Here is a 16,283-nt window from a genome sequence, read left to right on the forward strand (position 1 = left end):
GTGCTCCGGTTTCCTCCCACAGTCCAAAGATGTACAGGTTAGGTTGATTGGCCAGGTTAAAAATTGCCCCTTAGAGTCCTGAGATGCGTAGGTTAGAGGGATTAGCGGGTAAAATATGTGGGGGTAGGGCCTGGGTGGGATTGTGGTCGGTGCAGACTCGATGGGCCGAATGGCCTCCTTCTGCACTGTAGGGATTCTATGATTCTATGATTCTAAACACAGGTTAAAGAGATGTGTATTGTCTCCAGCCAGGACAGTTAGTGAGATTTTGCAAGCCCAGGCAAGCCATGGGGGTTACAGATAGATAGATGCTGGCCAGCCAGTGATGCCCATGTCCCACAGAATGAATAAATAAGGAAGTAAATTTATTTATCAAATGTACCTTGGTGTCTGATTCTTTTTTAACTAAAATGCACCTGGAATTTCTATCGATTGAACAAGCAGTGGGAATTACTTTTGTTTTTAAGCAGGAGCACAACTCTAAAGTGGGAAAGAGTTGGAAGTGTAAGTTGGATTGCTGCATCCTCTCCAGTGCTCAGCACAGGAGACAGTGAAGATTGTCACAGATTGTTTCCTGGGTTACTTATTGTTACGCGCTGGAGGGACCAATAAGAGCGGCAGCCGCGGCTAAGGCGGTCTCTTTGTTGCGGTTCTGCTCATTCGGGCTCGGCACTCGGCTGGTGTCCTTGCGGCGTCCTTGTCCTCCTCTCCCTGCCTCTTGTCCCTTCTCTCTCCCTCTTCCTCCTTCCTGTCTGCAACAGGTAAGAGCGGCTCTGCACTCCCCCTGGGCTGGGAAGCGGACACCTAACTGAGCTACTTTGCTCAGAAGTTGCACCTTTTTATTGGGGGAGTTTGGAACTTTTTTTGGGGGGGGGAGACCCCGGGAGCATTTCACCCGTAAGGAGACTCGCTCATGACAGGCAGAGTGCAGGAGACCCTTCGGTCCGTTCTGCCTGTGCCAGATCTTTGAGGGAGTTAGCTCAGATTCAAGAAACTTTATCGCAAAAGTGTTCCTTTTTAATGTTGGGGTTTGAAAATGAATATTTAATTGAATGGACTTTATTGAATGCATGATTTTTATTTAATATTTAGGGTGGATGGAGTAGGAAAGATTTAAATGGATTTCTCCAAACTATTGAATGAATTTTTATTTAATGTTTAGGACGGCTTGGGGTTGGATGGATTTAAATAGTTTGAATGGACTTCTCAAAACCATTGCATGAATGATTTTTATTTCATGTTTAGGGTGGATATATTTGCACAAATCGATGTCAGAAAGTTTCGAATTGAATTGCAGACTGTGAGACAGCTTTTTCTCTGTTAAATTTATCTTGTTTAGCAATGCCAATTTAGCCCAAAGTTAGAAACGTGTTCGGGAAAAAAATAATCAAAGTACTCCAGACTTAAACAGCATGTTAACTTGTGCTAAAGATATGAGAAGAATTCCGGCAGTGGTTTCCAATCTGACTTGAGACTAAAAATAGGGAAATCCTAGATATCTATCTGCTAGTGTGCCTGTGTTCAGTCGTAGGGAAATTGTTGCTAGTTATTTCAGCATCGCAACTGTAAATAAGAAGCCATTTCTTGCAAAAATCTAGAGGAAAAAAGTTACTTTTAATTACTGTCTGTATAATGTTGCTGTATCCGAAAGTGTTTGGCATAGTCTAGTTGCTACTTCGATTTGTGGGATAGGTCTGGATTATAGAGTGACCATGATGTGGAGATGCCAGCGTTGGACTGGGGTGAACACAGTAAGAAGTCTCTCAACACCAGGTTAAAGTCCAACAGGTTTATTTGGTAGCAAATACCATAAGCTTTCGGAGCACTGCTCCTTCGTCAGATGGAGTGGAAATGTGCTCTCAAACAGTGCAAACAGACACAAAATCAAGTTGCAGAATATTGATTAGAATGCGAATCCTACAGCCAGCCAGGTCTTAGAGTGACCACCATTGCATTTATTTTACCAATTCGAGGTTCTTGTTGGTTTGACTTGTGGTAAATTTTTGAGTTTCCCAAAATCCCTGGCTTGGGTGGCATGGTGGCACAGCGGTTAGCACTGCTGCCTCACAGCACCAGGAACCCGGGTTCGATTTTCGGCTTGGATCACTGTCTGTGTGGCGTTTGCACATTCTTCCCATGTCTGCGCAGGTTTCCTCCAGGTGCTCCGATTTCTCTCCCCCCCCCCCCCCCCCCCCCCAAAGATGTGTGGGTTAGGTGTATTGGCCATGCTAAATTGCCCCTTAATGTCAGGGGGACTAGCTAGGGTAAGTGCATGGGGTTATGGGGGTAGGGCCTGGGTGGGATTGTGGTCTGTGCAGACTCAATGGGCCGAATGGTCTCCTCCTGCACTGTAGGATTCCATGACAATGTCAGTAGGTTGTTGAGAGAGTAACAATTGTCCAAATGCCTTCACTTTAACTAATGACTAATCTATGTCTCTGTCTCCAAGTCTCCCAGTTTAATTTGCGTGTAAATTGCTGAGTGATTCTCACTCAGAACATAGCAACCTGCTCTGTAGGGAACAGTTGTATTCAATCTTGATCTACGGTCCCTTGTTAGTGCTGGGAAAATGCTTAGGAAATCAGAAACACAAAAGGACTTGGGAGTCATTGCTCGAGATTCTCTTAAGGTTAACGTGCAGGTTCGGTCGGCAGTTAGGAAGGCAATTGCAATGTTAGCATTCAAGTTGAGAGGGTGAGAATACAAGAGCAGGGATGGACTTCTGAGGCTGTATAAGGCTCTGGTCAGACCCCATTTGGAGTATTGTGAGCAGTTTTGGACTCGTATCTAAGGAAGGATGTGCTGGCCTTGGAAAGGGTCCAGAGGAGGTTCACAAGAATGATCCCTGGAATGAAGAGCTTGTCGTTTGAGGACTCTGGGTCTGTATTCGTTGGAGTTTAGAAGGATGAGGGGGGATCTTATTGAAACTTACAGGACACTGAAAGGCCTGAATAGAGTGGACGTGAGAGGATGTTTCCACTAGTCGGAAAAACTAGAACCAGAGGGCACAACCTCAGGCTAAAGGGACAATCCTTTAAAACAGAGATGAGGAGGAATTTGTTCAGCCAGAGAGTGGTGGCTCTGTGGAACTCTTTGCCACAGAAGGCTGTGGAGGCCAGGTCATTGAGTGTCTTTAAGACAGAGATAGATAGGTTCTTGATTAATAAGGGGATCAGGGGTTATGGGGAAAAGGCAGGAGAATGGGGATGAGAAAACTATCAGCCATGATTGAATGGTGGAGCAGACTCGATGGGCCGAGTGGCCTAATTCTACTCCTATGTCTATGGTCTTATGATAATGTATGTCATAAAAATTGCATTGTACAAAGCATTTAAAAATAATGCATTATTTAATTTTATTAACAAGAATATTTTAATCTCAGCTTCACCTAACCCGTCTACTATAACCCTTAAAAGATACCTTTGTCACCTTGAATATTTACAGATCCTCTTTGCTAATTCCTATGGAAATCTCTCCAATCCCATCCACCCTAAACGTTAAATAAAAATCATGCATTCAATTTATTGCCAAGTTCTGCTGCACATGTTCTGCCGTGCGCCAAGCTCCATTTGCCCAGAACTCTTGCCAGCTCTATCCTCCATCGGTTCCCAGTTTCTCTGTATTATATTGAAAATCCTGGTCTATAACTATTTCCGTGGCCTCCCCCAGTCGCACCCACTCCAGCTTTTTCCCCCACCATGTCAATCTACTCCAGACCTATATCCAGACCCCCCCCATGAACTACCTACTTTATCCCGCCTCAAGTGACTGTATTTTCAACTGCATTGGTTTGTCTCTTAGGAACCCACTTCGCAAGTACCTTCTCACCCAAGTTTTTGGTTTACCCACTTCCTCATAATCTCTCCTAACCTGATGTGGAACATAGGAATTAGGAGTGAGAGTTGGCAATTCAGCCCTTCGAACCCACTCCGCCATTCTATATGATCATGGCTGATCTCCATCGCATCCTAACTCCATTTCCCTGCCTTTTCCCCATTGCCCTTTATCCCATTTTTGATCAAATATTTATCTATCTCTTTCTTGAATCCATTGATTCTGCATCCACTGCATTCTGGGACAGTGAGTTCCATAGATTCACAACCCTCTGAGAGAAGTAGTTTCTCCTTATCTCTGTCTTGAACCTCCCCCCTCTTACTCTACAACTATGACCTCTTGTCCTGGACTGTTTTCATTTGGTTAACATTTACTTTATCAATCCCGTTGAGTATTTTATACACCTCAATAAAATCCCCCCTCATTCTTCTGCACTCCAACGAGTACAATCCCAAGCTACTCACCTGATCCTCATACGACAAGCCCTTCAATCCTGGGATCAATCTAATGAACCTCTTCTGAACCGCCCCCAGTGCCACCACATCCCCCCCCCCCCCCCCCCTCAAAGAAGGTGACCAAAACTGAACACAATACTCCAAGTGTGGTCTCCCCAATGCCTTACACAATCCACCACTGGATTCTATGTCTTAGGAATTACTTGGGGATGTAATTATTGTTAATTATCAGTGGCTAATATGCAACCGTTTATGTCAGATTTTTTTTTTTAATGAAGTCTTTAACTGGAGCATTTTAAAAAATAATATTGTGGTTCTATGTGTTTCATTTCCCAATTATCTGGCCATCATATTGCCAAATCTTTAATAGTCACAACAATTTCCACTCTCCACTCACTGCAATTAAAGAGTAGTTCTACTGTTGAGGTTGCGCTCATGTTGTATTAATTACATATTTGAATGCAGCATTTTAGTGGCTAAAAATTTATGAAACATTTCAGTGAATGGTCCAATAGAACATTTGCCAATTAGTGCAAACAAATTGGATTGTTCAATCCTGCAACGAGTTGTGGCTGGATAGTTCACATAGTTTGCTATAGAATCCCTACAGTACAGAAGGAGGCCATTCAGCCCATCAAGTCTGTACCGACCACAATCCTACTCCTATTCCTGTAACCCCACACATTTACCCTGCTAATCCCCCTGACACTAGGGTCAATTTACAATGGCCAATCAACCTAACCCACACATCTTTGAACTGTGGGAGTAAACCGGAGCACCCGGAGAAACCCACACAGACATGGGGAGAATGTGCAAACTCCACACACGCTGACCCAAGCCGGGAATTGAACCTGGATCCCTGGCGCTGTGAGGCAGTAGTGCTAACCATGTGCCACCGTGCCGCCCATGTTTGCTCATCTACCAATCTGTGAATGTTGAAAAGAAATTGACAACCAGATAGATGTAACTTAAATTGTCTCGCACGTAAAATGTCCTAGACTGGAGTATAAACCAAATAAACTATCTTGTTGCTGCTGGATGTGCATTATCATAGATTGTAGAATCCCTGAAGTGCAGAAAGAGGCCATTTGGCCCATCAAGTCTCTACTGACTCTCCGACAGAGTATCCTACCTAGGCCCTTTCCCTTAAACCCGCATACTAACATGACTAATCCTCCTAACCTACACATCTTGGGACACTTTAGCATGGCCAAACCACTTAACTGGCACATCTTTGGACTGTGGGAGGAAACCGGAGCACCTGGAGGAAACTCACGCAGACACTGGGGGGAATGCGCAAACCCCGGGTCCCTTTTGCTGTGAGCATCAGTGCTAGCCACTGTCCCACCCAATAGCAAGGAATTGAGGATGCTTTTTGCTCATCTACCAATCTATGTGAAATATAACTTGATCATCATTCTGGTGCATTTTTGCCTCTTGTCTAGTTTTTATAGACTGGTGATTGTAGTGACATAATCACCCACTCAGTGCAAACATGGAAGCCTGAACATGTGTGCAAGTATAACTCCAGGTTATTGGAGATTATTATTGAAGTCAGTCTGTCTTCATGGTGCAATGGGATTAAAGTTTATTTACTAGTCACAAGTACATTAACACTGCAATGAAGTTACTGTGAAATTCCCCTAGTCGCCACACTCCAGCACCTGTTCGGGTCAACCACCTAACCAGCACGTTTTTCAGACTGTATGGGAGGAAACCGGAACACCCGGAGGAAACCCATGCAGACACAGGGAGAATGTGCAAACTCCACACAGACAGTGACCCAAGCCGGGAATCGAACCCTGGTCCCTGCCCCAGTGAGGCAGCAGTGCTAACCACTGTGCCACTGTTTGATTAATGCCATATGAACTGTTGTTCTTCTCACCCCCATGCCATGAAACTGAAAAGAGGACTCTCATTTCATAAATTGCAGTAGTTTGAATGTTTATTGCGCAATAACTGGAACATGTTTATTCACAAGACAAAGGGCCTCCGGATATTGCACTTCTAAACCAGGGTACTAATCTTATACAACTGACCCAGTTCAATCTGTAGTTATATCAATACTGTGGAGGAAGGAAATGACAGTGCCTTTCTCTAAGTGATCTTCTCTGACTCAGAAACACTTCACAAAGAGGCAAAAGGTACATTACAGTGAAGACTGAGATGGGCAAATTTTTTGAACACTTAGAATCAAGGGAGTGTATAAGAAAGTGACGTTTTTTTTGTTCACTCATGGGGCCTGGGTGTCGCTGGCAGGCCAGCATTTTTGCCCATCCCTAGTTTCCCTTGAACTAATCAGCATGGTAGGTCATTTCAGAGGGCAGTTGAGAGTCAACCACATTGCTGTGGCTCTGGAGTCACATGTAGGCCAGACTAGGTAAGGACGGCAGATTTCCTTCCCTAAAGGACATTAGTGAACCAGATGTGCTTTTCCGACAATGGTTTCATGGTCATCAGTAAATTCTTAATTCCAGATATTTTTTATTGAATTCAGATTCCACCATCTGACGTGGCGGGATTCGAACCTGGGTCCCCAGAACATTATCTGAGTTTCTGGATTAATAGTCTAGTGATAATACCACCAGGCCATCACCTCCCCCATAACTGTGAGACACAAGATCAGCCATGATTGCGTGGAATGAGAGAGAAGACTTGAGAGAGAAGACAATTCCTGCTCTTTCTGTTCATACAAAGGAAGTATCTGGGGGGAAAAATGGATTTTAGCCTAGAGGTGGGTAGCGGGAGTTGGGAAATTTCCTGGTTCAAGGAGCCCACCTTGGGAGAGAGTGCCTGCAAAGGTGGAATATTCATTCAGGGGTGGTGGATGTTAACTGGAGTTGGGTCCAACACCCCTGGAAACGGTTTGGAGGCTGCCGCAGGCTCTGCCGAATGTCAAGCTGGTTAAAAGAACCACCTTGGAGCTTTGGGATCTTGTCCCAATTGTAATAAAAGTAGTTAGGCCATCTATCCTTCACATCCCCATGCTATCTATACACCTCCACCCATTTAAATGACTCCTCATATCCTCCATACCAACCTATGCCCCTCCACCCAACATCAGTGTCAACTCAAGGCACTTCCATGCCCATGAACTAGAGACCCAAGGTAATGCTCTGGGGACTTGGGTTTGAATCCCACCACAGCAGATGATGGAACTTAAAATCAATAAAATTCTGGAATTAGATATATAATAACCATAAAAACATTGTTGATTGCTGTTTTTTTAAAAAAACTGGTCCTTTAGGGAAGGAAATCTGCTGTCTTTATCTGGTCTGCCCTATCCGTGACGCAATATCCACAATGAGGTGGTTGACTCTTAAATGCTCTCTGAAATGGCTTGACAAGCTACCCAGTTTAAAAAAAACATATAACATAGAAAATAGAAAGACAATTGGGGTTGGGCAATAGGTCCTGGCCCAGCTGGCAACACAAACATCCCATGAATGAATAAAAAATTATATATTCTGTGCAGAATCAACTAACCCTATATTAACAATGACAGGCGGGGCAAAGCCTTAAAGTCATTCATTCATAACTTTCTTTAAAGAAACTGCTTTTACTAACATCCTATAAAATTGTCGATCGCGCAGATCTTTAAAGTATCAAAAGCAGAAACTACAAGAACTTGATACCTCGTGTAAATAAACATTGAACAATTGAGATAAAATTAAGAGAAAAGGCTGCCAATCAAGCAATGTTTTCCCTTGTGGGCAGCTGTTTCAATGGATTAATGGATGTCTGGGCTTTCAGCCAAGTCCCATTATACATTCTTGATGAGAGCACAGAGTATGAGGGGCATGGGTAAGACCTTTTGAACTTGCTTTTCAGAAGGTTCTCTTATCTAGACGATGGTTCACAACACCTCTTTGCGTTCTGTGAACTGCAAGTCTTTGAAAAGCTGCCCAATGCCACAAAAATTGCAGCGGACTAGGAGACGCTTATCCTAGGTTGGGAATGTAAGGTGTGGACTTGTGATCTACAATGAAAAGGAGCAGAGTTATCAACATGAGAGCCAATATTTATCCCTCAAATAATCACAAATGTAGACTATCTGGTCAACATCACATTCCAGTTTGTGGGAATTTTCTGTGCATAAATTGCCTGTCACATTTCCTACATTACAGCAGTGACTGTTACCTCATTGGCTGTAAAGTACTATGAGATGCCTGGAAGTCATGAATGATGCTATATAAATGCAAGTCTCTTTTTAAACCGTTTCCAGCTTGTAGGAAGAGGTTGGGGTGAATTAGACAGTGCTCCATTTCTGAATCGGGTGGGAAAAGGAGAGGAATGTCACCATGACGATTTTGGGAAAGTCCCATCCTTTGCATTAATTCATTCCTTTGCTTTGACTTAACTTCCAGCAGTGTTCAATTGGCTGCAAAGTGCTTTGGGGCATCTGAGGTTGTAGGGGAGGTGATGGCCTAATGGTATTATCACTAGAGTATTAGCTGAGTTTCTGGGTTAATGTTTTGAGGACTTGGGTTCGAATCCCGCCACAGCAGAGGGTGGAATCTGAATTCAATAAATAATATCTGGAATTAAGAATCTATTGATGACCTTGTTGATTGTCGAAAAACCCATCTGGTTCTTTATGGAAGGAAATCTGCTGCCCTTACCCGGTCTGGCCTACAAGTGACTCCAGAGCCACAGCAATGTGGTTGACTCTCAACTAGGGATGGACAATAAATGCTGGCCAACCAGCAAAGCCCATGTCTCACGAATGAATGGGAAAAAAAAAAGGTGCTATGTAAATGCAAGTCTGTCTTTCCCTTTTCTCCCATATTCCGCCAATTGTCACAAGCTAATATTGGAGCTAATTTGATAGGATGCCCCTTTCTGGTTTCCACATGCATAGTTTGTTTTATCAGGACTCTTCTAAAAATGATCCAACGTGAGTTAATGTCTAACCCTCTTGTATTAAGAGCTTGTTTTGCTTGGTGAATGCGTTTTGAGAACGTGTAATAAAAAGGTTCAGATTTCAATTCGTCCCGCAACCCGTGAGGGAGCTATTTTGAAAGAGCTTGCCGCTGCTAGTAAAGTCCTAATTTGCCACTTAACTGGCACTATGACGCCGCTCCCTGAGTAAAATGTTCCGCAGTTGACTTTCCATCAATGGCTATGCCAACCATAAGTGGAGCACATTAGTTGAAGGACTTTCTCCCGGGTACTCTGTCTCCAGTGCGATGGCTACAGACTGCCTTTTCTGAGTGGGTCGTTCAGGTATAGAAAGCTGCTGATGCCAAAGTTGAAGAGTGTGCGTACTCCTTTTTTAAAACCGCTGATGTATTTGATGATTAAAATGTAATCCGAGGACTGCAACTCTAGAGTGCTGGCTTCATGTTGCAGAAGGTTTTAGCCAGGGAGGCACACCACTTGTAGGAGCTCTTTAAAATGAGTACTTGGTGGCAAATCTGGTTCGGATGATATTTCGAACCAGGTAGTCCTAAACTCATAGAATCCCTACAGTGCAGAAGGAGGCTATTCAGTCCATCGAGTCACACCATCAACAATCCCACCTAGGCCCTATCCCTGTAAACTCCACACACTTATCCTGCTAATCCCTCTAACCTACACATCCTGGCACACTAAGGGGCAATTTAGGATGGCCAATGCGCCTAACCCACACACCTTTGGACTGTAGGAGGAAATCGGAGCACCCGGAGGAAACCCACGCAGACACGGGGAGGACGTGCAAGCTCCACACCCAAGCTGGGGATCAAACGCAGATCCCTGGAGCTGTGAGGCAGCAGTGCTAACCACTGCGTCACCTGTCCTCTGGTGGCAGCCTTCATTTCTCCCCGTGGTGCCACTTCATGCTTTTTGTGGAGGTGTGCTGATTTCGAGTCAGATACTGATTGCCGGTATGACTGTTTGCTTTGTTCATTCATGGGATGTGGGCGTTGGCGGCTAGGCCAGCATTTATTGCCCACCCCTAATTGCCCTTTGTCCTGTAATAAATGCTGTGTCATAACATTGAGCAGTTCTTGCATTCTGCACTGCTGCGCTTATCAAGAAAGTACTGGGGGAACTGTACAACCAGTAAGTAAACTGTCACAAAGCCCTAGTTATACGAACTTGCGTAATTGCCATCAGGAAGTATAGAAATTGGGTTTTTTTTCTCTTTATTCTTTTTATGGATGTTGACATTGCTGGAGAAGCCAGCTGAGAGATCCTGTGTACACTTAGCCCTGCTTGCTTCAGTCTATGCAAAGACTTCATTTTAAGATGTTTCTGCCAATGTAACTAACTCTGCCACATGTAGAATCAGAAGGCTAAAGGTTAGCTGGAAATTGACTGCATTTCTGAAGGGTACACGATGCAAGCAAACAGCAACATAATCGCAGCTACAAGAATTGTTCTTCTAATTCGGAGTCGGCTTGCAGGAAAACATTTCCAATAACGAGATAAGAATTGAAATATAGTTTGGATTTTAGTGTGTGTTCTAGTTCAGTGTGTTCAAACTCAGTACAGGTGCTGGCAGTAGAAGCCAGTCTCCAAGTCTGCTTTTCTTTTCCTGTGTCTGTCGTGTTAATTTTGAGTTCTACTCGATAAAAGAAAACCATTTTAAAACTCGTATCAGTGCTGTCCCTTCATCCATTCAAACGAATGAATGGACCCAACATTGTTGTCATCCCTAATTGCTCTCAAACTGAGTGGCTGGCTCAACCATTTCAGAGGGCAGTTAAGAGTCAACCACACTGCTCTGGGTCTAGAGTCACGTGTAGGCCAGACTGGGTAAGGATGGCAGATTTCCTTCCCTAAAGAACATTAGTGCCAGCTCGTCTCAGTAAAGACAATATCATCAATGGTAAGCCATGATATTTCCTTCACTGTGGCGAGCTTTCATCGCCGGATTTTATTAATTGAATTGAAATTCCATCAGCTGCCATGATGGGATTTGAACCCATGCCACTAGAGCTTTAACCTGGGCCTCCGGATTACTAGTCCATTGGCATTGCCACTGCAGAGGAAGCCATATGTTTGATCCCAAAATAAGTGTGCTGTGGTCTGACCCTCTAACCAGCATTGTACAGGGCGGCACAGTGTTTAGCATTGCTGCCTCACAGTGCCTGGAACCCGAGTTCGATTCTGGCCTTGGGTCACTGTCTATGTGGAGTCTGCACATGTCTGAATGGGTTTCCTCCAGGTGCTCCGATTTCCTCCCACAGTCCAAAGACGTGCAGGATAGGTGGATTGGCCATGCTGAATTGCCTCTTAGTGCCCCAAGATGTATAGGTTGAATGGAATAGGGTGGGATGGTGAGCTTGTCAGAGTTGGTGCAGACTTGAGGGGCCAAATAGCCACCACCTATGAATGCAAATTATATGCTTTGATTTATTACTGTCACATGTATTAACATACAGTGAAATGTATTGTTTCTTGCGCGCTATACAAAGCATACCGTTCATAGAGAAAGAAACGAGAGAGTGTAGAATGTAGAACGAGAGTAAAAGATAGAATTAGAAGGTATGCTGGGCACAGCTTACAAGAAGTTGCCTCACTCTGGCGCCATCTTGGATCATTGGACAGACCAACATGTCCATTGGTGGTTGGGGTGAAGGGGATTTTTTTTCTGGAACCTTGTACACACCTAACTGCCTTTGTTTCGAAATGCTCATACTATTCTCAAATTATTTATTGCAGTGGGGTGATTCTGAAAGACTCTTACTTTATTTTTGTGAGGGAGAGGGTTTAGGAATGTTTACCGAATGACAACTTTTTTCCCTGCCATGGTAACCGTCCCTCCCAACTATATAACAGCATGTTGTCCACCAATCCTATTGGGACAAGACGTACCCAAGGAAGAACCTCCCCACTTGCCTATTTTGAAGTTTGTTTCCCTTGCTGACTTAAGTCAGAAGGCTCAAGTCTAAAGTACCCACTCCAGGACTTGAGCTGACGTTCCCTGTGCGGTATTGAAGGAGTTCCATCCTGTCGGAGATGGTGGCCAGAATTCTCCGGTCACGCATGGCCTATTACGGCTGCTGGTGTGAAAGAGAATTTGGCGCTCAGCCAAATCTCCATTCACTACAGAGGAACCGGAGAATCCCAGCCTCGGGTGAGGTCGGAGAATTCAGGCCATGTATTTCAGATGAAATCTTAAACTGGCCCATCTGCCCACTCTGGTGGATGTAAAAGATGGCCCTGTTTCAAAGAAGAACAGCATTGATAACCTGATATCCAGGCCCATATTTATCCCACATTACAAAAACAGATTACCTGCTCATTATCACGTGTGGGAGCTTGCTGTGCACAAATTGGTTGCCATAACACTTGTATTACCAACAGTGACTACACTTCAAAAAAGTACCCTTTTATCTGTAAAGTGCTTTGGCTGTTGTGGACGGTGCTATGTAAATACAAGTCTTTTTTTCTCTCTCTCCCCAGAACCACCACCATGTCCATCTTGAAGATCCATGCCCGGGAAATTTTTGATTCGCGTGGGAACCCCACTGTGGAAGTGGACTTGTATACTGGAAAAGGTCAGCTTTATCTGCGCAGTGACAGTTCACCAACTTCTTCTGATTGACCTTGTCTCTTGTTCCAGAAAAATTTTAATGAGCTATCATCAATTGCATGTGCGGCTCAGCAGAGAGCCAACATAGATTTGATGGGCCCAATGGCCTCATTGCATACGGTAATGACTCAATGGGTGGAATTTAATGCCCTCTCCTGCGGCATATCTAGTGGGGAGGGTTTTCTTTTTAGTCATTCGTGGGACATGAGTGTCGTTGGCTGGTCAAAAGTTATTGTCCATCCCTAATTGCGCGCGGACAGTTGAAAGTTAACCACATTGCTGTGGCTCTGGAGTCATATGTAGGCCAGACCAGGTAAGGACAGCAGATTTCCTTGCCTGAAGGACATTAGTGAACCAGTTGGTTTTTTTTCAGACAATTGACAATGGTTTCATGGTCACCAGTAGATTCTTAATTTCAGATATTTTTGATTGAATTCAAATTCCACCATCTGCCATGACTGGATTCGAACCCGGGTCCCCAGAACATTATCTGAGATTCTGGATTAATAGTCTAGCGATAATACCATTTGGCCATCACCTACCCTTTATTCAGGACCCTGCCATTGTCCCACCTCCACCCAGATTATTAAGTCCTTGATAGGTGGACCTGTGGGTGGATGGCCTTCCCACCCCACCACCAATTGAATCCTTTAAGTGCCCCTTAATCGTCTTAAAGTCCTTATCCCTCACCTGGTAATAACCCAGCTGCCTGGGGGTGGGGTGGAGCCTTATTTAAAGGCACCTGGTGCCTGATCGAGGGACATGGCTTTGCCGAAATGAGCCAGCTCCCGACACTTGCTGCTGATCCCCCCCCCCCCCACCTCCCCCACCCTCCCCTTTCCACTCACCTGCGGCCTGGTTCCATTCACGATCCTAGGCCTCTGGTGGGCACCATGCTGGCAGCACCCACTGCCTCCCCAGTGACACTGCCATTTCCAGGAGCTGCAGGCCTCTGATAGTCTGGCACCTCTCGGGGAGTGGGAAGCCCCCTGATGTCCCATCAAGAGCCTGAGTGGCACAAGATGTGGCAGTCCTTTCTGGGAAAGGTATCATGTGTCCCTCGCAAGATCTCCAGCCAGCAGCCAAGGCCCCGTTGCTTCAATTAACCATCACTCCGTGACTTTCCTTTTTGCTAAAGTGGTAGCTTAAATCTGAAAAATATCTTGGTGGCAGGGAAAAGGGAATAAGAGGATGAATTACTGTTTCACATTGTCTTGGAACAGTGTGCTTTTTTTTTTAAACTATAGATGTGATTACTTCAGCCAGGCTAATGAGGTTGGCTTGCTAGAGTATGAACGGGGAGCTGCCCCTTTTTAATTTGTCCCTAAGTTAATTTGAGTTAATTTATTTGGTATTCAAGAGATACCTGATGAGTCTTTTCCTAGAGAGGGAGCATGTGGTGTCCGCGGGCGTAGTTGATGCCTTCCGTGCCCGCTGGGCACCGCAGGGGCTGGGGTGTATTATTAACCCCGATAATCACATTTTAATTTGATATTTTAAGTTTCCTTTGCGCTTTGATTTTTGGTTCGAGCTGTCCCCCCTCCTTTTGGGGAGCCGCCCCTTTTACTTTGTCCCTAAGTTAATTTGAGTTCGTTTACTTGGTTGGTATCGAAAGAAATACCTGATGAATCTTAAATGATGGTTAAATCAGGGAGCCTCATGCTCCCTATTTAAAGCCAGTGTGTCAGATTCCCAGCCTGCATTCAGCAGGGAGCAACTGGAGAGCTGGCTGATTCCAGATGTATGGTGTAAATAAAGTAACTTGGTGATGGGACTTTCACCTCCATGGAATTATTACAATAAACTTCTAAAATTTGAAAGTATTCCAGATCATTAGCCACTGGTTGTGTAAAGGAACATCTTGGCTTACTTGGGAGATACAATTGCCAAATAGTCATCCTGCAGGCTATGGATAGTTGTAAAACAAGTTAGTTTTGTAAGAAATTATTTTTCGCTGTGTTCACAGTTAATGCTGCATAAAATGTTCACAGTTTGGATGTTTCTTGATGTATTTGTGCCGCTTTGACCTGTGATCATGTTCTCTGCTCGCTATTTTGTCCAGTTCGGAGCACCACACTTTAGGAAAGATGTGAAGGAGTTAGAGAAAAGATTCAGAAGAATGGTTCCAGGTACAAGGAGCTGCCGTTTTATTGATAGATTGGAAAAGTCAGGGCTGTTCTCCATGGAAAAGGGAAAGATTGAGAGGAGATTTGATAAAAACACAGAAAAGCTCCAGCACAAAAGAAGGCTGTTCTGCCCATCTTATCCACATCGGTCGGAGGACACCCAGGTGGCCTTTCTAATCCCACCTTCCTGCATACGGCCCATGGTCCTGTAGCTTACAGCACTTGAGGTGCAGATCCAGGTTACTTTTAAAAAGAGTTCAGGGTCTCTGCTTCCACCACCAATTCGGGCAGTGAATTCCAGACACACACCATGCTTTGCGTTTTTAAAAAAAAAATCTTCCTCATGTCCCCTCTACACGTATAGAATCAGAGAGGTGTTTAAAATCGTGAGGGGTCTGGACAGAGTAGCTGGAGATAGGTTATTCCCGTTGGCGGAGTGATCAAGGAGCAATGGTGACGCTCTCTTGTGCAGTGTGAGGTTAGAATGAGGAATGTGCTGCCTGAGCTTGCTGGAGACAGTTGCTGGAGGCAGATTCAACCAAGGCCTTTCAAAGAGAATTGGCTAGCTATCTGAAGGGGGACTATATCAGGAGAAGGTGGGGAGTGGGACGAGATAAGCTGCTCTTGCGCAATGAGCCAACTTGGACACGGCTACTTTGAAAATCATAGAATCCTACAGTGCAGAAGGAGGCCATTCGGCCCATTGAGTCTGCACCGACCACAATCCCATCCAGGCCCTATCCCCCATAACCCTATGTATTTACCCTAGCTAGTCTCCCTGACACTAAGGGCCAATTTAGCATGGCCAATCCACCTACCCCGCACATCTTTGGACTGTGGGAGGAAACTGGAGCACCCAGAGGAAACCCACGCAGACACGGGGAGAATGTGCAAACTCCATACAGACAGTGACCCGAGTCGGGAATTGAACCTGGGTCCCTGGCGCTGTGAGGCAGCAGTGCTAACCACTGTGCCCCTGTGCCGTCCCAATTTTACAAAATCTATTGTAAATTAGTTTTGGTGATGTTTGGATGTGGCAAATTAACGGCTGAGAGTGGCAAAAGGGCTTGAAAGGCACCTCTCCACAAATAGCACGAGGCAGGTCCCAGGTCGATATCAGCCAGTTACTGGGTTTGAACGCACGCTGTTGGCATTAACCTGAAGCACAAGCCAGCCAACTGAGCTAAGCAGACCTGGTGCCTATAATGTTACCTCCACTTCTATTGAAACGTTTTTATAGTCAAATTAGCTTTAAAAATAAATCCTGGGTCAAAACATCTTTCTCTGCAGGAGAAACTAAAATAACTGAACGCTTATTATAAACTCTATTTTGGGATGGGTCAA

The 16,283-nt window shown here is 44.7% G+C and overlaps 1 protein-coding gene across 2 annotated transcripts in view; it reads left to right on the top strand.

Moving 5' to 3' along the window:
• Nucleotides 1–493: 493 nt before the first annotated feature.
• eno1a (enolase 1a, (alpha)) overlaps nt 494–16,283 on the top strand; it is a 65,205-nt gene continuing 49,415 nt past the window's right edge. The window contains exons 1-2 of one of the 2 annotated variants that reach the window (XM_078238713.1): nt 494–761; nt 12,684–12,778. In XM_078238713.1, the coding sequence (XP_078094839.1) occupies nt 12,694–12,778 (85 nt within the window). In that variant the 5' untranslated portion in view covers nt 494–761; nt 12,684–12,693. The remainder of the gene's footprint in view (nt 762–12,683; nt 12,779–16,283) is intronic. The other variant, XM_078238715.1, reaches the window with a different exon arrangement.

This window comes from Mustelus asterias, chromosome 22, assembly GCF_964213995.1.
Source record: "Mustelus asterias chromosome 22, sMusAst1.hap1.1, whole genome shotgun sequence".
In the NCBI taxonomy this organism is placed as follows: Eukaryota; Metazoa; Chordata; class Chondrichthyes; order Carcharhiniformes; family Triakidae; genus Mustelus; species Mustelus asterias.